The 25,250-nt window shown below is 42.7% G+C and overlaps 1 protein-coding gene across 1 annotated transcript in view; it reads right to left on the minus strand.

The window, feature by feature from the left end:
- The window catches only part of LRRC7 (leucine rich repeat containing 7), a 1,991,887-nt gene that overhangs the window by 1,127,802 nt on the left and 838,835 nt on the right, over positions 1 to 25,250 (minus strand). Inside the window, exon 7 of the mRNA XM_085602293.1 lies at positions 6,599 to 6,688. Within this exon, the coding sequence (XP_085458419.1) occupies positions 6,599 to 6,688 (90 nt within the window). The remainder of the gene's footprint in view (positions 1 to 6,598; positions 6,689 to 25,250) is intronic.

Consider the following 25,250-nt stretch of genomic DNA (forward strand, 5'->3'; position numbering starts at 1 on the left):
GATGTTGGGCTTCCTGCGCTAGGGAGACCACCAGCTGTGTGTCGTCCGCATAGGATATGATCTTAACTCCATACGGACGAACTACCTCAGCCAGTGGTCTCATATAGATATTAAAAAGCGCAGGGCTAAGAGAGGAGCCCTGGGGGACTCCACACTTCAGGGGTATGCTGGAGGAGACTGTTTGTCCGTCAAACACCTGGAACGACCTGTTACTTAGGAAAGATTTTAGCCAGAGCCAGGCCTTGTCCACGATGCCGACGTTTGACATACGGTTCAGTAAGGTGTTATGATTGACCGTGTCAAACGCCGCGCTAAGATCAAGGAGGACCACTGCCACTGATCCTCCTTGATCAAGGATTCTCCTGGACTCCTCGACGACCATAAGGAGTGCGGACTCTGTTCCGTGCTTCGGCCTGAACCCTGTCTGGGTAGGGTCCAACAGCTGATTGTTTTCCAGATAACTAACCAGTTGGAGGTTGATGTACTTCTCCGCAATTTTGCTCACCCAGGGGAGTAATGAGATCGGACGGTAGTTGGCAAAGTCCGATGGGTCTAAATTTGGCTTTTTTATTAGTGCTCGAACCATTGCCCGTTTCCAGTCAGACGGAACAGTGGCAGAGTCAATGGAAGCATTCACGAGATTCTTGATGATGGGAAGAACCGTCTGAGATGCGAGTAACATTGTCTCTGGAGGGGCCGGGTCGGTTGGGGAGCCGGATTTCACTTTCCGAGCCATAGATTCGACCATTTCCAGGTCCATGCAGGGAAAATGGTCAAGTGTGGAAGAGGAGGCTAGCACAAGGTCTGACCCCCTGTTGTTGTCCTGGGCTGTCGGAGAGGTAGTACTGATTGGGAAGGAAGTGTATATCTTATTTACTTTGGCCGAGAAGAATTCTGCCAAGTCATTGCATTGGGAGACTGATTTCTCCTCGTGTGCACTAGGGGGAGGTGGTTTTGTCAATTTCTGCAGAGTTTGGAAAATTTCCCTGGATTTAGAATTTGAGGCTAGGATCTTGTTCGAGAAGTATGCTGTTTGGGCAATTTTTATCTCCTCTTTATATACTTTTATTTCTTCCCGATATCTGGCTTTGTCCTCCATGGAGTAATTTAAGCGCCATTTTCTTTCTGCTTTTCGGCATTGGCGTTTTTTGGTCCTGAGGGCTTCCGAATACCATGGTGCTGTTTTATGGGATCGTTTTGCCGTGGATTTCTTAAGAGGGAGGATGGTTTCAAGGGAGTGCAGAATCCAACTTTCGTACTCCTGGTTTGCAAGACAAGGATCTTCGTTATTTGAGGGGAGTTTTTCCAATAGTTTGTTTGTCCATTCATCCACTTGTATCCGTGCCCACGATCTAGCAAATCTAGTCGAGGGGGTTGATGGACTGCATTTCTCAGTGGACCAGGTGAGGGGCACCAGAGAATGGTCAGTCCAGGGGAGGGGGAGTGGGGACTCAGTTGAGAGCTCCGCACAGTTGCTAAATACTGGATCTAAGAGGTGTCCCTTCATATGGGTTGAAGTGTTTACTCGTTGAGTGAGTTGTAGTGCGGCCAGGTCATCGGCCAGGGTGGTGGCCGTTGAGTCTGATGGCGAATCAAAATGTAAATTAAGGTCGCCTAACACAGTGTAGTTGGCGGCAGTGCAGATGCGTGGTGCCACTGTTGCTGGTAGACAGTTATGAAATTGTTTTGGGGGGCCGGGTGGGCGGTATATCAAGGTGCCCGAGAGGCAGTGATTGGGGGAAAACTCCAGCGAGAAGGCTAAATTTTCACAGTCTGGAATGTTTTCCACGGTGAGTCTACAGCGATATTGCTCTTTGAATATGATTGCTAGTCCTCCCCCTCTGCCGTCTAGGCGGTCTTGACGAGTGATTTGGTAACCAGAGGGGAGGGCGGCTACCACATCGGGGTCGGATTCTGGCGTTAACCATGTTTCCGTGAGAAACAGTGCGTCCGGTTTGCGTTCCTCCAGTAGGAGTGATATTTCTGCCTTATGTTTGGGAAGGGATCTACAGTTTAAAAGGAGCATGCGGTATTCATGTTTCGGGGTTTTTTCCTGCCATGTGGAGAGGGGCGCGCTACATTTTGGACAAGTAGCTGGAAGGGGTGTGGTATCAAGCCCATACCTCAAACATTCATGTCCCACGGGTCTCAAGTCGTGAAGCGCGTCTGGGCTATAGGCTCTGATCTCTTTTGCCTGGGTTGTTAGGGATGTGGCCCCTGGCCCGGACTCGGCGCGGACGAGCGCAGACGAGCTTGCCTTATGCGCGCCTTCGGCGCGCATTCGTCGCGCCCGCTGCGCTCGTCCGCTGCGCTTCCTGAATGGACACATTTTTATAGGAGGCAGATCAGGACGCGATTGCTCAGCTGACCTCCAGGGGTTTGTGCAGTGCTGGGGTGCTCGATGGGTGAGTGCAGCGAGTGCTTTTTAAAAGAAACACACAACAGCAATTTACAAAGTTAAAAACAAATGCAGTGTTTCCGCTCTACTCCCGGCTCAAGCCTCAGGAGGTTCCTTGTTACAATAAGCAGCACTTGAATTCCGCGCGCTTTTGTATCAGGACGCGAGTGAGGGGGCGTGGCCTATCCGGTGGGCGTGGCCTATGTCCTCGGAATGGCGGCGAGGTAGACAAACACTCTCCTGTGGCAGCGTATTACTCAGCTGACCTCCAGGGGTTTGTGCAGTGCTGGGGTGCTCAAGGGGTGAGTGCAGCGAGTGCTTTTTAAAAGAAACACACAACAGCAATTTACAAAGTTAAAAACAAATGCAGCGTTTCCGCTCTACTCCCGGCTCAAGCCTCAGGAGGTTCCTTGTTACAATAAGCAGCACTTGAATTCTGCGCGCTTTTGTATCAGGACGCGAGTGAGGGGGCGTGCCCTATCCGGTGGGCGTGGCCTATGTCCTCGGAATGGCGGCGAGGTAGACAAACACTCTCCTGTGGCAGTGTATTGCTCAGCTGACCTCCAGGGGTTTGTGCAGTGCTGGGGTGCTCAAGGGGTGAGTGCAGCGAGTGCTTTTTAAAAGAAACACACAACAGCAATTTACAAAGTTAAAAACAAATGCATTTCCAAAATTGTAATTAAAAATTGGACTAAAGCATCAGTTAGGATTTTCCATTACAATTCCAAAGACACCAAACATTATCTGGCTACCTGTCCTATTTGGAAATTACAGCAAATTAATTGTAATAAGGTAACTCCGTTGATCTTCTATGGGAGAGGTAGGCCTTACAGTAGTGAAAAGTTAATTTAAGAGTTTTTCACTACCAGGATATGTAAAAGTTAAACGTACGTGTCCAGCTTTTTAAATACCTTGCACCCCACCCTTTGGGTGTCCAGGCCCCTACTCTAGAGATGACTTACATGTATTAAAAAGTAAAGCTTGGACCTGGCAAAAGGTTTATTTTGCCAGGTTGAAATGGCAGTTATAAAACTACAAGCACAGGCTCCAATGGCAATGGCAGGCCTGAGACATGTTTAAAGTGCTACTTAAGTGGGTGACACAACCAGGGCTGCAGGCCCACAAATTAAGTACTGCTGGTATTGTCATTGAAAGTGGATCTGTGAATGACTGAAGAGTACTGCATTGGCTATCAAATATCTTGGTCCTATTTGCAAGGTAGTACGATGTGCTGAATAGTGACAACTTGAAGGTGGTGCAGCAGGTTTGGAGATGATTTAGGCAGACAAGTAGAGAAAGTGGGTTTCCTGAAACAGGAGAGTCATCCAGGCATACTTTGTCAGTCCGTTGTTGAGTCATTTAGCCAAAGTGGCTGATGTTCTTCAGAGGTGCCAGGTGGATGTCTAGATAGATAAAGGCAGTGCTACCATTCAAGTGGAAATAGCCTAACAGCAATTTTAAACATATGCCCCAGAAGATATATTGACTCAGAGAAAAAATGAAATGTGGAGTCAGGCTGTCTGAATTTTCTTAGTGTATATGGCCCTTCAAACTGAGGTCACTATTGACATAGAATCTGAAATACATACTGTTGTACTAACGTTGGGGGTGAATCCATTGCTGAGGGTTATTTCTGAATATAAGCTTCCTTTTTGTTGTTGGTGATCAAACCAAATTCCGTTTTCTGTTAGTTTAGATTCAGGAAGACCTTTGACATCTCAGCTTGTACATTGGACACGCAATGTCGCTACTAGACAATCATCACCTATATATTGATGGATTTTATGATTCATGCCATCCAGTAATATGGATTGAGGTTCAATGCAGAGGTTGAAGATGCCCAGGACAAGATGGATCCTTGAGGAACAATCTGACCACGTGCTTACGCTATGAAGTTTCCATTTGAATGGAATTGCATCTGCTGGTCAGGATAGACCTTAACTATTGCAGGGAGAACATGTGTGAAGACAGGGCATTGAATAGAGCTAGACCATTAGCAAAATGAACACAGCAACACATTTGAGGGGGGCATTGAAATAGAGCTACTGTTTTCAGTGATTAGGATAGCATTGCCAACTACCTGGAAGCTTGGTATTTTTATGTTGCATTGCGGACTGAATCTTTATAGACCTTGCTATAACAAGGCATTGGCCTTCTTGATGAAATTTACCCGGGAATCGAAGGTGTGTGATTAGACTGTAATGGGTAAGGCCATCCGTGTTTAGGTAGGTTCAGTCAGCGGTCCTGTTTTGAGGGAATCAGGCAAGATGTCTTGTGTGATGGGTATTTATAGTGGCATGAGTGCTTCACTGAGATAGAGTTCTCAAAAAAGGAAGGGGTGATGTTATTTTTATTGGAGGTGGCCTTGAAAGCACTGAGGTAGTGTGATGTTATGGATTGTTAGGAGTGAGGTTGGCTAATTTGAAGCATTGAGAGGTGGTGTAACAGGGATTGTAATTGATTCTTTAGTTTTGTTTTTGCTCACTGTATTCTGTTTTCTCGAAGAAGCTGTGGATTACTTTGAACCTGTCTTCAGAATGTTCTGCAGATGCAGTATTAAATGGCTTTGAGGAAAGCTCTTGCTGCTTTGATTTATGGCTGAATTGATGTGTCTGATGTAGTAGGAGGCTTCAATATTGATGAAGAGTTTTTGCATGTCAAGGAGAGTGTTAAGTCCAATAAGATGGTGTAGTCTGTATATTGTAATGCTTGAACTGCTAGTTTTGCTATCTCCTGAGGAAACACTCTTGCATTAGACAAAGTTGCATGAATGTCTGCCATTTAGAAATTGAATAACAGGGGTGCCAAAGTCTGCTTTAGCTCTATACTTGTACAATTATTTTCAGTTGTAACCCAGTTGGTGGAGACCTTGACCCAAGTATCCTTATAGAGGCCAATAATCACTCTAGGATAATGCAAGTAATTATTCCACTTGAGCAGCTTTTGACAGGGTTTATCTCTTCCCACTCTATTGAAGGACGTAGTAATGTTGATTAAGGCAACATACAGTTGTGTGGTTGTCAAGGCATTGCTTGCTCTATCAAGGACTTCAGACTTAAGATATCGTCTTCTATAGAGCATCCTTTTCTTCAACTAGTTTTGGTAACTGAAATGAGCTGCTTTTCAATCGCCTATTTTTCCAATTCCTGGTTTAATATTTTGGCAATTCCCTTGCATTTCAAATCTAGCAGGGCAATCAGGTGAACATTTTTTGACAAATTATAGGGGCCCTTTTTGAATGGGTCCCAACAGAGAACCTCTCCAGCAGTCAGGAATGGTATTATTGAGTGTGCAATTCTGAAAGAGTCCACACCATTCTTGTACCGCTGTAGGAACGAATAACATAAGAGCTGCGTGCCATATCATGCAGATTGTTTTCGTAGCCTGAAAATCTTCCTGGAGCTGTGACTTCTGTCTTTGAGCTCTTTGAATGATCAAGTAACTAAATTGTGGTATGATTGGAAGCAGAAATTGATGACAATGAATGGCTTACATGTCAACTGTTCTTGGAACTAACAGGGCCCTAATGATCTGGAGGGCTGTGTCCAGCTTTGTGCGTGTGGTCACTATGTTGAATGCTGTAAGCCAAAGGCGCAATAATGTCGCAAATGTGCTTGGAGTTGGTAGAGGGCCAGGTGTCAGTGAGAAAGGCTACATCCAGTTTAAGTGTTACTATGATGCTGATATCGGCTAGGTGTAGGATTGGAGCATGAGTATTAATGGGCAAGGTCTATAGCGTATGCTCTATATATTTATTATCACATGAGGGAAAAGGAAGGGTTTGAATAAGGTTGTTGTTGATACAGTGTGTGCGAGAGAGAGAGTAGGGTTCTCTGGGTGTGTTGTGTGGTTGTGTTGGATGTTTTGGTCTGGAGATTGCAAATATTTAAGTAGGTGGAAATGGCCCTGGTTGGGTGGATGGAAGGCACATGATAGATGCTATGATGTATGCTCTGAAGGTTGTAACCCTATGTATCTGCCCTAATGCTTATTTCCTGTCTTGTATCATTTTACAACATGTGGTAACCTGAAATAAGATCACAGTATGGTGCAGCTTAACAGTGCACAAAGAATAGTCTTATTTCCAGGAACTTACTCATTGACTATGGACTATTTCCCTGGACAGTGGAAATAATTTCAGGTGACTCAACTACATGATTACAGGGGTGGGAGAGATTCAGTCCATGATCTTTGACTTACCTCCCAAAATTTGGTGGAAGATATTCCAGAAAGGCATCATTTAGGTAGAGCTGGGTTAGGTTTTGAAGCTGCGTGAAGCCATCTGGGAGCCTAAAAATAAGTTAGCAGTTTAGTGCTCACATATTAGTTGTCATGGTAACAGAACACAAACGTAAGTCTCTGCAGAGAACAAAAGGCATAAGTGCAGTACATTCCTGACTACCCCTTTTGTCTTTCACAAATGCATCGCATGGGTTCTTAAAGGCTATATTTTGCTGCTCGGCTGCCGAGAAAGAAAATGTTAACCGTTTCATGCTCTTGTCTCTGGATACAACATGCGTGCACACAATTTAAATGAGTGCCATTCTATTCCGTCACCTGCATAAGGCACGGTCCTATGAAACAACAGGACCTGTGATGAGGTATTTTGGAAAACACAAAGTATTCTTTTCATTTGGGAAGATTCAAAAGTCAACTTTCAACATAGACGTATTATAGTAATCCGGACACGTCACGCATGAAAATGAGGTAAGGTCCAATTATGACATTGTTTCTAAAATTGTTCCTGCCCGCTAACATTTTTGCAATCTAATTTTAGGTGATAATTGGCTCATCTACCAACATTCTGTGGTCAAATACTTGTGGCCTAGGATACATCGTTTCTATTTCAATTTTTTTTTCTTAAGTAGAAGCCATCAACATAACATTAATAATGGCATAAAATGCAATACATCTACAATAACAGACTACCCAAAACATATGAAAACGGACATGTCTTTCTCTTTTGAAATGGCAGAAAACAAATCACGATTTTGTCTTAATTGGCTACTACAAGATTTTGCTTCATAGCCTGACTGAAAGGGGGGGGGGGGTGGGAGGGGGGGACATGGCGGAGTGGCGTGGTTCCTAAAAATATTTCCCCCTCATAGAAAATAAGTGTGCACTTGCATAACAGATTCAATCCCCTCGTTGAGTAATATCTAGAATTATGCACAATGAGAAAGGGAGCCCAGATAATGTATCACATGACAGTCCCAAAAGTACACCTGTAAACCTGAACCTGTAGCAGCAGTCCAGGAGCACTTCTGCAAATGTCAGTGAGCAGACAAAAAATGTAAACATATGTTGATGTCTGTCCAAAGTGTTACATTCTTTCATGAATGAGGGCCCATAATGGCGACAAAAATGGACTGTAACCTGCGGCAGAGCTGCACCACCCACAGGGATGGCGTGGAAGTGGTGTGCCGGGCTTGAACCTTCCCAGACTGCTGACAGATACTCGCTGGCATGACTCATGTTGGACAGTGGGCCACATGCAGATAAGGCCCCCCACGCCTGCTGCTTGAGGTGACTGAGGCCCATATCCGTAGTACATACAATGTCAAGGCGGGACATGACTGTCCCAAACAAGATAAGTCTTTTGCTGGTCATATATGCAGAGTGATACTGGGACACCCCTGAGGGTCTCCACACTCTGGGAAGGGAGGGTACCATCGGTGCATCATCGGCATACGAGGAGTACCCCCTAACATACCCTGTGGTAACACCCAATCCGAAGGGCATTCCTTGACCGCAGGGACGGCCTGGGCCACTGGAGAAAAACAACCTTGGAAACGTTGTCCCCTAAAACAGTTCCTCTAGATCCTCTGTAATCAGACAGCTATTGTTTAGCAATGGCATTGTTTACAATACTGTACAATGTACAAATATGCCTGATATTAACGTGGCTTAAAGTCTATGACAAGAAATAATTGTTGACTAGGTACATCATTAATGCATAGTCAGAAATGTTATGGTACATCCGTTCTCAGTTCGCAATAAATTAAGGAAGAGGGAACTAGTCAGCACAGTTAGATTTACTAAGAATAAGAATTCTACCCAAACTTTAGAAAGAGTAGAAAATGAAGTTACAGGAAAAGAAGCTAGCTTGTGCAGGTCAGAATTGCATAAGTAAACAGAGAAAGTCCCTGTCCATTTTGTTATACTGTCGATGTTTTGAACTTAATAGCTACATTAAAGGTCATCATCAAGACAGGGGAATTTGAGGAGCACCTAGACAGTGTGAAGAGAGCATAAAGAAAACTGGAAAAGAATTAGAAAATTATATCTAAAATCATATATAAAGATGTTAGCAAAAAAAGTGGTTAGTAAGGGAGCAGAGGGGCTTACTGCCACACATCATTAAGAAAACACTGAAATAAAAGCCCATTAATTGGGTGTAAGAATAATTAACACAATAAAAACTGTTGTGAAAAGCCACGTGAAAGAAATGGAAGAAGAAGCTCTATTCCAGAGAAGTAATCAGCATAAGTAAGAGCTAACTAAATCACTGAATTAGTTGAGAAAGATCCAAAACATGCATTTTGCTCCCCTAGTAGAGAGGCTAGTGTGTCTCCCGAGGTGTTTTGCTACTGAAGTTCACTGAACTTCCTTTGGACCGAGGATCTGTTTGACCCCTGTGCGCAAAGTGATTTGCATAGTGTGGAGTCAGCATGCTGCTTACTTCCTCCTAGCTTTGACTTCATCTGTGGCCTACAGCAGTTAGGTTTGCCTCACTACCCTGCTTCTGCCTCAGGATTGTGTGGAATCCCCCCCACCCCCCAGTCAGCACAAGAAGTCCTGCACTGAGGGCCGGCTTTAGGGCAGTGCGACCGGTGCAGCCGCATCTGGTGCTGACTTTGGTAGGGGCGCTGGGTTTAAAATGATCTGATGGCTTAAAAGCATGTGAACGTCCTCGAGCAACCAGCAGTTTTCAGGCAACTATAAAAATGTCAAGATAACTCTGGTGATTAATTTTAGGGCTAGTGAGGGATTGGAATTATGTCTAGTGGTACTTTTTAACCCCTTCGCCGTGTGGCAAATTTCGCCGCGGTGTGAGGGGGGGGCAGAGCTGGGTGTGGCGCTCAGGCACCCAGGACGGCTCCCGGCCGTCATAAATCATGGTGGGCATGTGCTCATGACGTCCGGGAGCCATCCGAACTCCAGCCACTAATTAATTTGCCTGCACAGGCAGGGAATTAGCCGCGCGTGGGCAGAGCGGCAACGTTCGGACGGCTCCCGGCCATCATAAGCACACGACTACCGTGACTCATGACGGCCGGGAGCCATCCTGAGCATCCATGGGGTTAATCATCATAAAGTAGCACTGAGGGATAATGGATCGCATGTTTTCGGATTGGTTAAAAAGTGTTGCAGCATGTATCAACCCTCTTTTGCGGTTGCAAAACAATCGCAGTATACTGCTTACTTCAAGTAAGTTGTAAGCCACTTCCCCTTTGCGATTGGCAATGAAAATGTTTTTAAGAGCAGGCAGTTGTTCCACGGATCAATGCCTACTCCTAGAAAAATTAAACTGAAACGTTACATTTTTGTTTTTGAAATGCATCCCGTTTTCCTTTATGGAAAATGGGCTGCATTTAAAAAATAAAAAAGTTGCTTTCTTTAAAAAGCAAACACAGACATGGGGGTCTGCAGTCCCCAGCAGGCCAGCATCACTGTGTTAATGCCCATTCACAATTTGCTGCAAATTGAGACCTGCCTCATGAATGTTGATGAATTTGAATCGTAAAATATGTCTGAGACACATTAGTACATTTCCTTTTGGGACTCGCAAATTGTGAGTCTGTAAAATTCGCAAACTCCAACACGCTAAAGGAAATGGTCATACATGTGGCCTTAAGTACCCGCTGTAAAGACCGTGTAACATACAGATCACAAAACTGAGTTTGAGTGAACTATGAGTAGCACTTTAAAAACAATGAAATGTTTGTCAGAGAGGGGTTATGGAGATTTATGGGGCACTATCGGAGACTGGTAGTCAGGGAATTAGTGGGAAAGAAAGTCATAAGGGCACAAAAAAAAGAGATTGTCACGCAAGGTGCCACCAGCGTAAAGCCGGACCTGCTTGCACCATTGATGAGACCCTGAGCCTCCTTTATCCCTAGCCAGGAGATGGAGGTGGGATAATTGGGTTTTAATTGGTTGCAACCTATCCGATTCCAAATTAATTTCATAATATTGTGGAATTCTTATTGGTTTGCTGTTAAACTATTCATTTGAAGAAAAGTTGCAAGTCATTCATATAGTTACACAATCTTCAGCCTTTTGCAGATAACTCATTTTTGAGAGCCTGAAATACACATAAAGCAAGTGTTCAGACAAGGACTCCACATGTTAGTTGTGATGTCTGTGAGGTGAAAGGGCCCAGACGGGCTGCTTGCTTACAGCCCGATAGAAAGGAGATTAGCAAAAACAAGATCATTACCCCCAGCCCTGCAGTCTTCACACTCACAATATCATTTTGCATGGTTGACCTTGTCGAAGGCGGACGACAAGACAAGTCACAGAGGACTAGATCTATTACCGGGCCGCTCTACCCATCCAGACTGCGGTCATTGAAGACTAATAATAGAACTGAATCAGTGCTGTGTCCCGGGTGTAACCCAGACTGAAGTGGATCTAAAGAAATTGGGAGACTTCATGTGGCTGCAAATCTCCTGGCGACCTTCAATTCTGAGCTAAACCAGGCTGTCATTTTGATCGAAGCCTTATTTTGGTTCTCAGCTAGGGGGCATGGATCTCACTGGCTTTCGTTTTCAGGTCTGTGAATTCATGATGTGCACCTTCTATTGAGGTGGCTAAAATAGGTTTACTACTTGATAATGTTAATCTCATAGGCTTCTGAGAAATATGACCCCAGTATTTTTCCACTTGTTTCTCTGCTTCTCCTTTCCACCTAACCTTATATCAAATCTAATTATAAAGTGGTTGACCATATACATGGATGTATGCTTAGATTGGTGACGGAGATGCTCGTGGCCACAGTAGGTCAAGTGTGTGGCCCTTGATGTGCACCGGACCCGAGAAATGTTGTGTTAGGTTCAATGATCTCCTGAGCTTAACAAGTCTTTTTAGTTGGCTGGAGGATCCTTGATTCAATAATTAAAATCACCCACCACTAACAATTGTGCAAAAATATTTCTGAGTACGAAAATCAGTTCATAACAGGTGTTAGGAAAATTAGCCATATATTGTGGGAGGTGACAGCACACTACACAGACCAGACAGCAGATGGCAACGTCTGTTTTTACCTCAGTAGTCTTGGGCCTACTTCCAAATCGTGTTGAAGTCGATAGATTAAATGTGTAGTGGGAATTGTGCTATTACTGCCTCCCTTCCACCTATTCTATTGCTTGACCTGTTCTTATTAATGATCATATACTGCGGGGTGAGTGCAGCTAACATGTCAGGGTAGATTCTTCCTGTGCCAGGTTTCTTTTAAGAACTAAATGTCAATAGCTTGTTCCTCTAGGAAGTTAAATATTTCAGATAGGTGTTTGACAAGAGATCGTGCGTTTAGATAAGTTATATGGAAGTGTTGATGGCAGTTACATGCCTCCCGTCCCAGTAGGTGTAACCTTCCTAACATAGCAGTGTGGGTGGGCTGCATACCACCAGTTTACTTCAAACTTGTATATGTTTTTAAAAGTCCTTGCATTTGTAATACATTGTTGAGGCCCAGAGTGGACCTATTCATGGATAAAAGTTCCTCTGGCAAGTATCTAATCTATAAAAACTGGCATTATGACAAGCCCTTGGTCCTGGACAGGTACAGACGAGTGCAGATGGGATTTCCTTTGGCCCATGCCCACCAGTGGCACATGAAAAGGTGGTCACTGAATCTCCATCCATAATATAAAGTGCCTATTGAGGTTTTAGGTAAGGGTATGTATACAACAGCAATTCATTAAAACTCCCAATCAATATTACCAATCAGCTTTTAAAAAGCAGGAATTGTCAATCAAGAAAAAAACACACTACTCACTTAAAAAAAAATGCAACATATATTTAGTTGGTGCTCTGCAACCACCGGTAAGTACCTTTGGCACCCTTATAACCAACTATTGAAATAATGTACAAGGTGAGTATGAACGCTTCCATCTTTAGTGTAATAATCACAATGTCCATAGTCATGGCACAGTTGAGATAGAATTACACATCTTAAAATCATGACATATCTGTCATATCTGTCAACTTGTTCATTCCCTTTTCGTCATTGTTTTGTATCGCAATCTGTTGGAAGGTTATGCTTGTTTCTAAACGTGATTTGTCATCTACTCTGATATTCAGTATAATAGCCTTAATAGCCTGCTACTCCGCATTATCAACTGTGTGTTGTGAGGAGATTAAATATCCGACCATTGAGGCATTACGAGTCCGGCACGTTATTCTGGTCGGTGCTGACAGATCCCTTGTTTGACAATTTGACTTAATGGATCACAGTAGTCATGAGAGACACCATGTTCCAACAATGACATTAGCAGTGTGCTCGTATTCATGTTGTGTAAATGATTATTGAGGGTTAACATTTTGGAATCATAAAATACATTTACAGACTATGCATGTCCCTTATTCGAAGTGTCCTGTTATGGGTGGCAATACTATGCAGCTGATGTGCTACATAGTGAGATTTCATATGGGGTTGTCTCAGATCTGCTGATATTGTAAGTGTGTGTAGTTTAGGGAAATAGAGACATGGTCTGGCCCAGCCCCAGATCAATTTCTTTATCAACTAGTCGATTTCCGAGAGCTCCAAGGGACAGCATAGCAAAAACATAGATGATTTGCAGAACTATGTTCATCATTATTACCTGGACTTTGCCCTATGACAACAACAGTAGACTTGACCAATGTGCAAAGACCTGGGCCACATTCTGAATCAGAGGTCAGATATTATTGCACATCATGTTCCTCAATCCCGAGTGGACTAGGATGCGCAGGCAATTCAGATTAGGGGGAATACATCAGAAAAGGTGGTCTCCCAACACTGATTTGTCAGTAAATTTGGACATAGGTTTGGCTTCACTCTTAGATTAATTTATATGGAATCCTGTGAAGAGCAAGAAATCATCAATTACCGTCACTACACCAGGGATTAGGATCGCAGGATCGAATAGTGTCAGGACTATGCCGTTTGCTTACAGTACAATTTAGAGGAGGCCTGCAGTTGTTTCTATGCAGGTGACTAGCATATTTTGGCTGCTGGGGATTCAAGGGCAAGTATGAACAGGAGTGGAGAAAGCGGGCATTCCTGCTGTGTTCCCCCTTTCAAGGAATATTAGTTTGAGAGGAAGCTGTTACAGGATATTTGACCTGTAAGATCTGTGTAAAGCCATTGGATAGTGTTTAGGAAGCTGATACCTTTGCCATACTCTGCAGAGTAACCTCAGTCAAATGGGTTCTTGGTGTCTAAGGATAGGGCTACCCTTTCTTCCTGTCATCCTGAAACTGCCATAAGAGAAACCGTAGAGTCCTCATGTTTTCACTCTAGGCCCTACCAGAGAGGGCCTCGACAGGCATCAGTGGGCCAAATCGATTAGATAGGACGTTGGCTAGTATTTTCATATCTATTTCCAGCAAGGCGATGGTTCTAAATCTGGCACTGGCCAGAGGGTTTCTGCAAGAGCTTCAGAATCAGTGTGATTCTGGCTGATCTGGCTGTAGCATACCAATTTATTCTGGCACTCTGAATAGATTACACAGCATTTGTGAGTACCTGACATTGTTGCTCTTATAAAACTCCTTGGGGAACCTATATATTACTGGGACATTGCCAGGAAACATATCAAAGGCTTTTGTTATGTCTTCTAGAGATCTGGTGCTGTCGAAATCTTTGCTCTCAGTCGCAGTCAATTTTGGCAAGGCACTCACCTGATAGGAATCTGTAATCCATATATAGAGCAAGGGCATGACCTCAGTCACTTATTGACAAGTGTGGTAAATTATTTGACTACATCAATCAGGAGATAGCCACCATTATAAAGTGGATCAGTCAAGTGTCAGACAATGTCGTTGGACCACCACTATCCTTCCTGCCTTTTCAGTATTTTTGTAGTGTCTTCTTTTCTGTCTGGCTAGCACTTATTCTGCCTTAGACATGAATAGAAAATGAATCTCAAACTTAGAAATGGTCAATTGCTATAATAGTGCAGAGTAGGAAGCTTTGTTATGAGGAGTCGAATTGTCCCTTAACAAATACTCTGAAAATGTCTGGTCAACAGAGACTTCTACCTACACAATTCAGATTCCCTCATCTTATAGCCACTTAAGCAAGATTTTCTTGCTGCTGAAACCACAGAACCTTCATTTTCTAAAAGAAAATCAGCCAAGTGTGATAGCAATGTCCCTGTCTCCTCTGGAAGTTTAAACATAAACATATCTATCCACTTGTGGTCTGAGGGTGGTGTTACAAACCCCAAGTCTGACTGTGTCCGACTCCAGCATGATCAGAGCACCACCCTCCAGAAAAAAGCACACCTCAAAACTAGTGACAGGGCAGTGAATGAGTCAAGGAAAGAAGTCAATACGGCTGCAAGTGCCATATGCACTAGACACAAAGGAGTAGTCCTCCTTCATGTAGGAGTCCTCAAATGTCTATCAGTGTCTAACCTGTACTGCGGTCCAGTAACAGACCTGTCGTTGCCCAGATTGGGGTTCTCTGACTAACCAGGATTGGATTCACAGTCATTTTGGAGATATACATGAATATGTATGTTGAACTGTTTTTATTTATTTTTAAACTGTTCTTTTTAATTAAATGAACATACCTGAATTTTATTTTTGGTTCTTGTTGAATTTACAATTGGTTTATGGGTTCCTTTGAGTGCTTGCCTATATAGTTGGTATTGATTGTAGTGTGAATGACCGTGAGGCATTGACCAAGAGAAATCTCCTTTTTACATGTTCTGTACCTGGGACCCCATCTCTTGGAAAGTGGGGACACTCCCTTTTTTGTTTCAAATATTTCAGGCACCCCCATTACCGGTTTAGTCCTCCTAAACTCCGTGAAGTTCTTGGTCAGCTTTGAGATTAGACATAGCTTATAATTTTCAGAAGCCTAAGTAGAATCCACAATCAGAACTAATTTGAGTAGTGATTTTTTTTTAATAGAATGGCCACTTTTCCCTCTTATCTGTGGCAATGCCTGACATTTCCAAACATGACAATCCAAACTTGAGATGTTACTGGAATGCATCACCTTGTCCAGGCACTCCCTCTTTAGTTTAACACCTTTTACTGACAGAACTTGAGGTTTTTGAAGACTAAAACATTGGGTGTTTTCGTTAATAGGTATTACATCGTCATTTTCCTTTTTATGTAATGGGTAAGCCCATTACATTTTATAGAAATTGTGTTACGGTTCCTGAGTGAAGAATATTCGGTTAATAATGACATCACTGCATCGCCTGGCGGTCCGCCCTCTTAGGTAGCAGACATCCCTCTGACATGCAGTGGGCATTATAGTACAATTGATTTCTCAATAATGGGGAGCTAAGGTGTCTATATCACTCTCAAAGGAGAGAGAGAGGACTAGGTAGCTAGTCCGTATCCCCGGGGTTTATATGTGAGATCAAAAAGGACTAGCCTATTTGTGAATTTACGCACAGGTGTTCAGAATGATGCAGCCTGCATTTAAAGCACAAACACGGCCGAGGACAGTCCAACGGAGGCCGCAGAGACGACTGGAGGCTCAACGCAGACACTGACCGAAAGTATCGTGAGTAAACCAAGCGCTTCAGCTACAAGCCGGGTAAGCTCTTTTTCCACAGGTCCCTAACCCCCTAAGGACCCTTTATCTTCCCAGGGTCCATTCCTCTGCCAGGCTACTCCATGGGGCATGTTTGGCAACAAGCCAACGTGAGGATAATCTTCCTTTCATGTACTTTCCACCGTTTTTGTGTGTGTTGATACGCTTACGATGCTCAGCCCACTACAAAACTTTGTGTACATATGATAACTGTCACCTTAGCCATACTACCAATATGGCTACACCATTTGCCGCTTATTTATCGTCTACACAGCACAATAGATATCGGCAATCAATCTGTCTTGTGAATCTGTAACCATACTGAGACTCTCCCCTGTATGTGTCCTGTCATACTTGTTGTATGTCCAGTAATGCTCTAAGAGGGAATCCCCCTCTTACATGTAAAGCACCTTAGCGAGTGCTACACATTTCTCAAAATTACACAATCACTTAAATCTAAGTAATTTGCACCTACACACTTTGGTCCTGAGGAAAGCCAGTTTTAATCATAAAGGCCTGGCTGAAACATGTACACCACACCTGGATGTAGGAAACCCTAATTAACATTCCTATAACATCCAACAGCCTTTTTTAATGCTAGCAGTGACCCAGTTATTAAAATATAATTTACCCTCGGGTACTGGGATCCCTGCATAGCTTTTAAATCGTCAGCTTCACGTCACTACACTGCACACTCAGATAAATACCTGCTCCGCTGTATCCAGGCGTCGAAGCAAACCCGGGACACACTCGGTGTCACTGGGTGGGCCCGATGATGAAGCATGCCACCAACTAGGTTGGTGGGTGAGGGATTCATGAACAAACAAAATGGTTCGTACTCTGCCTTACAGTCTTGAGTCTATGTAAACTCACGAGCTATCGTGTCTGTCAGGGGCAGCAATGTGGGTAGACTGAAAGGAAAGGGTAGTGTGTAACATTTATGCTGGGGAGGGAAAATATGTGGTAAGAATATTGCATCTAAATTGTGTTTAGAGTATGCTCATTAACAAGGGAAATGGTACCATCTGCGTGTTAATGAAGACATGGGGGATGAAACAAACACTATGTAGTAGGAACATCCTGTTTCCTACATAACAGTGCTTAATTTGTAAAAAAAAAGTAAGTGACAGGGCCCTTGTCAGGAGGCCACCGCAGCTTGCTTCACCCATTACCCTGCCAGCGCTGCCAATGACAGTACCAACACAGTTACTATCCATCACATCAAATGCGACAATTCAGACATTTTTAGGCCCCCCAAACCTATAAGAATGGCTGGGGCAGCAGGTATTCATTATTTTTAATTGTATATTAAATTAATAAACAACTGTTGTTCTGCTCATCTCTATATTCTACAAGCAGCACCACCATGTGGCAGCTGTCATAAGTGCAGGTGTAGACAATTAAGTGCCGGTGACGAGCACCGGAAAACACCAGCTCAGATTAAAGCACTGAGTCCCACTGTGCAATTTAATTTGTAATTGCACTTCTCAAATCTTGTGATACAGAATTAGCCCAAAACACTGAAGTTAAAAGTTATGGCTGAATGCTACAGCTACCAGTATATTATGATCAGAATTAAAAAGTATCATGTCATCGCCATGAAAGGACTAATTTCATCTCAAGAACTTTCCCTTCAAAATTGTCTTTTGAGATTGTTATGGCAAGAGTGCCCACTGGGGTAGTAAAAAAATACGGACCAGAACAGACATCCCTGCTTCATACTGTTATCCTTAATGGTGATGTTGGTCTGTGTAAGCATTCTTGCCATGGAATTCATAAATGTGGCTTGAGCACAGCACTAAATACTTTTCCAAAGTGTATACTCTTAAGAACAAGCCAAACAATATGTAATGTATATATTCAAATACCTTCTCAGCATCAACATTAATTATCTTTCATAGAGCATTAGTCCTTTTTGCTCTCAATATTGTCAGGCATTTATCTGACACTGTACCTTTCATATCGGAATGACACTGGCTACCAGAGGATACATTATTTTATTATTCTTCTCTGGCGTGTTGCCGAGACTTCAGAAAGTAACAATGAAATCCACATTGGATTGTGTGCAAATACTGATCTGTGCCAGCTTTAGGTACACTATTAAAAAGAGAATATTTCAGTTAATTATGTTTCTACCAAATTCCCCTAAATGCATTGTAACTGATCTTGTTCTTCTTACTTGCTTCACCATTCCCTTCGTTCAACCTGCTTGGTGTTAACTGGTGTTAAATTTCCTCTATACTCTTGAGCTACATCATCTAGACTTTTCTTCATTATTTTCGGGCAACATAATGCCCAAAAATTTACCTCTAGTGACTAATCTGGGTATCAGTCCAAAATAATGTATTTTTAGACTTCAGCAATTCTACCCCTTACTAATGCTTAGCATGAGGTATTTTAGTTTCTTTATAAATCGACTAAGGTTATAGCATGAAGCAGTGCTAAATTTGAGCCGGTGGTTTTTGGGGCTCGGCACCAGCAGCACTTAAGTGCCACTTATGACAGTCTCTGCATGTTGGCACTGTTCGTCTTAATTAGAGAGGAGCACAACGACATCTATTTAATTTCATATACATTAGAAATTACAAATACCTGCCACCCATGCCAGTCTTATAGCTTTGGAGGCCTGGGATAATTTGAAATGTCACCTTTGTAGGAGTGTGATGGTCATTAAGTCTGTTGGTACTGGCAATGGCAGTTCTGGCAGGAGCAAAGGGTGATGCCTGCTGCAGTGGCCTCCTGAAGAGGGCCCTGCCAGTTATATTTATTTTAAATTAAGCACTGGTTAGAGGAATGGGCGCATGATCAGAGATCCAGACCCATTTCAGTATTAAATTCTCCATAATCACATTAATTAGAGAATAACATTGATATGGATTTGAAAAGGGTATAATCTCTCACAATGGGATATAGGTGCCACCACAAACCCGGTACTCTCAAATCATTTAAGTTCCAGAAAAAACACATAAGTGGGGTTCTGTTTTAAAAATTCGGAACAACCACAGTGGTGTTATATCTGATGGAAATGTATCTACACTAGTAAGTAATATGACCATCCCCTGCGTTCAGCACTTACTAACTTGCCATATGTGTGTACGTATGTATGCATGCATGCATGTATTAAATGTATTATAGTCAAGAACGGTGGTTATGTAAAATGTATTAACCAAAACTGACCCCACTTAGTACATACTTTGACAGTAAACCCCCTGCTGCTAACATATCCTCTTAACTACACCACTGCATTCACTGCTCGTGCATGAATCACATGACCACCTGGTCACGCTTCATCTCACAGGCTTCATGGGTGCACACGTTTCATTTGCGCATCATGTGTTCAAGGAAACTGACCTTGGCATATGTTTCCTCATTTTGTTGTACCCTATGTCCCCAGTTGAATTCGAACTGCACTTTATTTGGCCTGTTTGCATGCCACACGCTGGTGAGACTCGTCAACACTGATCCGCCCTGTCTAGGGGTATTGACCCATGACTTCATGTGATCGCCGCAAACTATTCGCCTGTTTCTCCTTTTGCTATTAAGTACTGCACATTATGCTGTTGGCAATCACTTTTCTTTCTCTCATTTTTGCTGCATGAGCACTGCTCTGATTGTATGTTTTAAAAATGTACAAAAATGTTAATAAAAAAGATTTAAACAAAAATGTATTCAAGGAAACTGACACTGTTTTTTCTTTTAATTGGGCTGGTTGGTCTATTCATGTCCCAAGAATTCACTCTAATGTTAAAATCATGAGAATTAATATGCAATAAAATATTGGTTTGCAATAAAAAAAAAACTCAAATGAAGATAAGAAAACAACTTAAAACGTCTGAGGCGAAAGCAGATACTAAAACAGCAAAGAAATACTTTTTTTTTAAGTTCAAGAAAAGGTTTATTGAAAAGATTAATATGATCATAAAAACAATTCTTCATATATGCAGTCATTTGTTAATACATAAATACATGAAGGTGTAATAAAGAACAATAATGATATATAATATCCATTAAAATAGTAAAAGGATAATATAGAAGATGATATGAAAACAAGCAAAGGTTCACAGAAATCGTAAATAACAGTTCATGCCAAAAATACACAATTAAAAAATATATATATATATTATAGAAAATGATAAATTAACATAATTATAAAAAAACAATAGGAGGTCAAGGAGGCTTGGTCACTTCTTGTTGGGAGGGAGCAGGTAAAGGAGTTTTCTTCATGGTATCGTCTAGAAATTGTGTGAGTGGGCCCCAAAGTTGAGAACGTTTAGTAGCAAGAGAGATAGGATGAACGAGTGCTGTATCGAGGCAATGATTGTGACATACAGCATACCACCAAGCTAAATAGGACAATTTAGAGGAATCTTTCCAGTTTTTTTATATTTGCTGAAAGAAATGTTTTTTAACCCAAACAAGAAGTCAGCTACATAATACATATCAACATATCAAATAGTTGTAGAACAGTATTAATGCTTCATATAGAAAGTAAAAATATCTAACTCATTTTTCAAATAACAGGACAGAGTAAAACAGCAAATAAAATCAAAAGTAAACCGTAACCATAATGCGCATAGAAAACACAAAAGTAAATATATAAAAATGAAACACACGGAAATGTAAATTAAATACTCATACTAGCCACAAATCTAAATGTCAAACAATAATTTGATAGTTGTGTCAGCTCATGTTTAGTTTATTAGTATAAGTATTTAAGTAGCGTTATTAAATAATAATAAAAACTCTTATAGAAAAATATAATTGACTAGAAATTACTCCTGCCAAGGGTTTTACTTTCTAATCTCAGAAGTCATAGGAATTAGTACCACATGACTTCACAGCCATAATGACAAAACATAACAAAAAAAGTGCTGAGTGACGAGAGAATTGGGAGAAACAAAGGCAATCAGACTGAGCACTTCTCCAGTATGTCAAACAAAGATCTGCCTGTCTCATCTGAAGCAGTACTGGGGTCAATGCAGCACAAGTAGACTTTAGCACTATGTACATTTGGTTTAGAGAGGCACAGTCAAATCAGGTAACAACTTGCACTCATCACGAATAGGACCAATGTAAAGCCAGTCCTTTAGGACCACATATCACCATACAAACAGTATCAGATTTGGACACTGTCAGCGCCATTAGACTGTAAAAAACAAGCACTGGTAAAACCACCAGGCATGCTTACATTTTGAGCCCTGTCTAAATCATTAAAAATCCCACTGCACTAAAACAAACAAAAAAACGACTGCTTTCTCTATCTTATGTACCTATGAGAAAAACAATTTATTGCATGAGGATTCAGAGGACTTTTGAGACATAAAATTTCCTTGAGGCAGTGCAATGCAAGCACTTTCGAGAAGATGAAAGGATAAAAGAAACAGGTCATAGCCTGAGGTGAGACAGAAAAATTCCTCCGAGTGGAGCTAAGTCCCACTCTATGTCTATCTTAAAGAAATGGTAACAGGTCTTGAAAACAGTTGTGCTGTCAAGTGAGACCTAAAAACCTATGAAGGTTGATTGCATGTTACAGGGTTTGAAAACTCTATCAAACCTCATTGCAGTACCCAAGACAAGAGGAAAAAAGCTCTAAAGAAAAAATAATGTTTTACTTTTATTATGCTAGCTCTTACTTCAATAAGCAATAAAACATCTTGCAGAGAGACCGATCAATTCAAGATCAACAGCTTTGAAAGTAACACATGGAGCTGCATTATGTAAAGGTCACACTATCCCTGTAGGCACCCTCAGGGCACAAGCAGTAACAGTTCTCACTATTGCAGATGCGCCATGGATCCTGATTAACCCTTTAGGAGGCACACTCGTTCTGTGCCACCTCATTGTGATGCACAGTCAGTGCACCTCCTTCCTGTCTCTTTACCTCTGCGTCCACATCCATAACACGACACGGGCACCCCGGCAAAGTATTCCACTCATTAGTATGCGGTGACACCACCATGCTAATGAGGTAACGCCAACTTAGAATCGTGCTGGAGCTATTTCTGAGAGATGCGATTTGTATTGTAGAAAAGGCCGCACAAGCGTATGCAGCCTTGGCATTAATACCAAAGTGCCTAGAGGCAGTAATGGGGAAAAGCAACCAGAAGCAGACAACTTAAGCAATTAACTCTAGCTGTAACACACATATTGTGAATGCATTGTTTATAACTAAATATTCATGTTTTTGTGCCGTTAGACAAGAGTTCAGGTCAGGATTTGCTGAAGGGAGCACATCCGAACATCGACTGTAGCATCACCTGTTTTCTAAGTTGTGTAATTTTTCTAACTGAAGCAGAAAAGGACAAGCCTGCAGCTCCTGGTGTATCTCTAAGTTATACCCAACATTACTTTGGGCCCAGGTAGTGCTTAATTTGTGGCGATTGGTTTGGTGCTTGGCACTGGTCCTAATGTCAGTCTGCCCCATGATGGCGCTGTCTGCCTAATTTAGGTATGAGCACAGCAACAGTTATTAAAATATTCAATACACATTAAAAAAGACTAATACCTGCCACCCAAATTATTCCTTTAGCTTTGGGGGCCTCAAATAGCAAGAGTTGTCACACTTGTAAGAGTGTCATGGTTAGTAGTTGTGTTGATACTATAATTGGCAGCGCTGGCAGGGGCAATGGATGGTGGAAGCTGCAGTGTTCTGCTGACGAGGGCCCTGGCACTGAACTAGCAGAGTACAGCTGGTGCAAGACACAGGAGCAGCAGGATGAGTGACTCAAGCCAGATCTTCACCAAATGAAATTTACCATAAGTTAAATGCAAATAAAGAGAATTTTCAAGATCGAAGTAAATGTATGCAGCATTTATTTCCTTTTTCAGATTTCATTTAAAAACTGAAGGCGCTTCGGAGGGTATTGTGAGAAGTTGGCCTGGTATATTCTGTCCACTATTTATAGTGGGCACCCTGTAGCCGTCCAAACAACCCCTTATTGGTTATAGGTTAAAGACAACCTTTATTGGAAGCTATCCTATTGGTAGCTATGGAGAGCAGCCTTCAGGCTAAGTCTTGAAGGAATGTAAGGCAGCTTGTTTTACCAGTCTATAATCTCTTGAATGGCTAAATGAAAGACAACCACACCAGGTATATTTATAAGCCCAAGGAAAATCAAAGTTAACCCCTCAGGGACCCACCAGTTGACGGACCAGGGATCGCGAAGGGACTTCAAGAGGAAACACAAAATGGCGGCTCACGGGTCACTCGGGGTGACTAGGCCATCAATCTTCTGTGGATTCTCTGCTCGAGGTGGCTACAATTAACCCCAAGCACGACTTCAAGAGATTTCGAGAAGTCAATGCACTTGCAAAAGTGCACGGTTACCAGGAGTTCCGGTTCAACGCTACTCACGAGGGCAATGGGTCTCAGCTTTGCTGCGGACTCGGGTTAGCCTCTGAGATGTCTGGAAATCCTCTTCCTGGGCTACAAATACTTTGGAGTCCGGCGGGAGCATCGGAGATGCAGACCGGCAAAATGCTTCGTTGGTGCCTGTCAAGCATGGAAGTCACTCCTTGACCCCAAGGGAGATTTCTTCAGTCCTCTAGTCGTTAGTAGAGCTTCGAAGTGCCAGGATTCAGCTTCAGAGTTTCATCCAGGGTTATCTAAGGTTCAGGTTACAGATGTTCCTACTTATACCTAAGGAAGGCGTTGGACTAACTCTGGGGACCCACCTATGGGAGGGTTTGGAAAGAGGGGTGGCTACACCCATTTCCTTTGTACAGTTTCGCGCCAGAGCAGGGGGTGGTAGCCATTGAAACCGGTTTGAGCTGGACTATGCACAGGGACACCAAATGTGCCCCCAGTGTAGGACTTCAAAGCACTCAGAGAGTGCTCCCACCCATCCCCAATACACATAAGCCTTTCTGGGAGGTGGTTACACCTCTCTGTGAAAGGAAACCTATTGTCCAGGCCTCCCCTGCCGGAGTTTCAGTCAGCAGCAGGAGTCCAGACCCGTGTCTGTGGCTGCAGCATCCATTTTGTGATGCCAGGTCTCTATTAGATTTCTACCGGGTATACCAGTACTGCCATGTCTCTCCCTCTAGAAAGGTGGGATCATATTCTGACATCAAGAACTGATGTGGGCGTATGATTCCAAGGTGTTTGACACCAAACACGACATGTTTCCGTGCAGCCAGTCCAAAGTTAGCATTAACCGTTTAAGATATAATGCACTTAAGAGTATATGGTCAGGTTGCACCACTGACAACCCCGGAGATGAGAGTCTGAAGGCTGCAGAGGGGCTCAGCTCATGCCTGGGCACCCTCTCACATATAACCAAGCACCCTGCCTTCAGGATTGATAAGGCCTGCCATAAGGGTGACTGATCGGTTACTATGTGCAGTGATAGGTGAGGTATAGTGAACCTATACCTCAGTAAAGGGTGTATGCACCACCTTACCCAGGCTGCAGTAGCAGACCTGTGGTGTCATTTTGAATGGCTTTCCAGGGGTGGCACAATACATGCTTCAGCCCCTGGTAGGCCTCGGGGGTACCTATGCCCTAGGTACATAGTATACCATATACTAGGGACTCACAAGGGTACCCCAGAATCCAATCTGGAGTGTACCTAAAGTACATGCAATCAATTTAGAGAGGAAGCAGCTAGGCTGTGGCCCTGAATAGCAGGGTCCTAGCCAGACTAAAGTCGAAAAACAGTGAAACACCAGCAAAAAGTGAGGGTAAACATGTGAAGCAGACCCTTCACTCCTACAGGTATTGACGATGGACTGAAAAAGTTATTTTCTTTTATCCCTGAGCAGGACAAAAATATAAATTAAAAAGAATCCCGTGGTAATGCCACAGCCGCATGGGGGCTGTGTTACCCTGGCATTTTTTGCCCCTGCTGCCAAGTTTTTCTAGGTGAAATGGGGAATAATATGTGATTTGGTTTAACATACGGTATTAATGACTTGTAAATTGCATGGTATTCCCACTGTCCGCACGATCTTCCATGCAAGAACTCCTTTAGGAAATACCCAGAGAAATGTGAAAATGTAACAAGTATTGGCAATGCAAATAGGCTTGGCTTATAACTGAAAGTTTGTCTTTAGTTACTGGTTAGTAACTCTTCACATATAACACTC

This window comes from Triturus cristatus, chromosome 4_2, assembly GCF_964204655.1.
Source record: "Triturus cristatus chromosome 4_2, aTriCri1.1, whole genome shotgun sequence".
NCBI classification, from domain to species: Eukaryota; Metazoa; Chordata; class Amphibia; order Caudata; family Salamandridae; genus Triturus; species Triturus cristatus.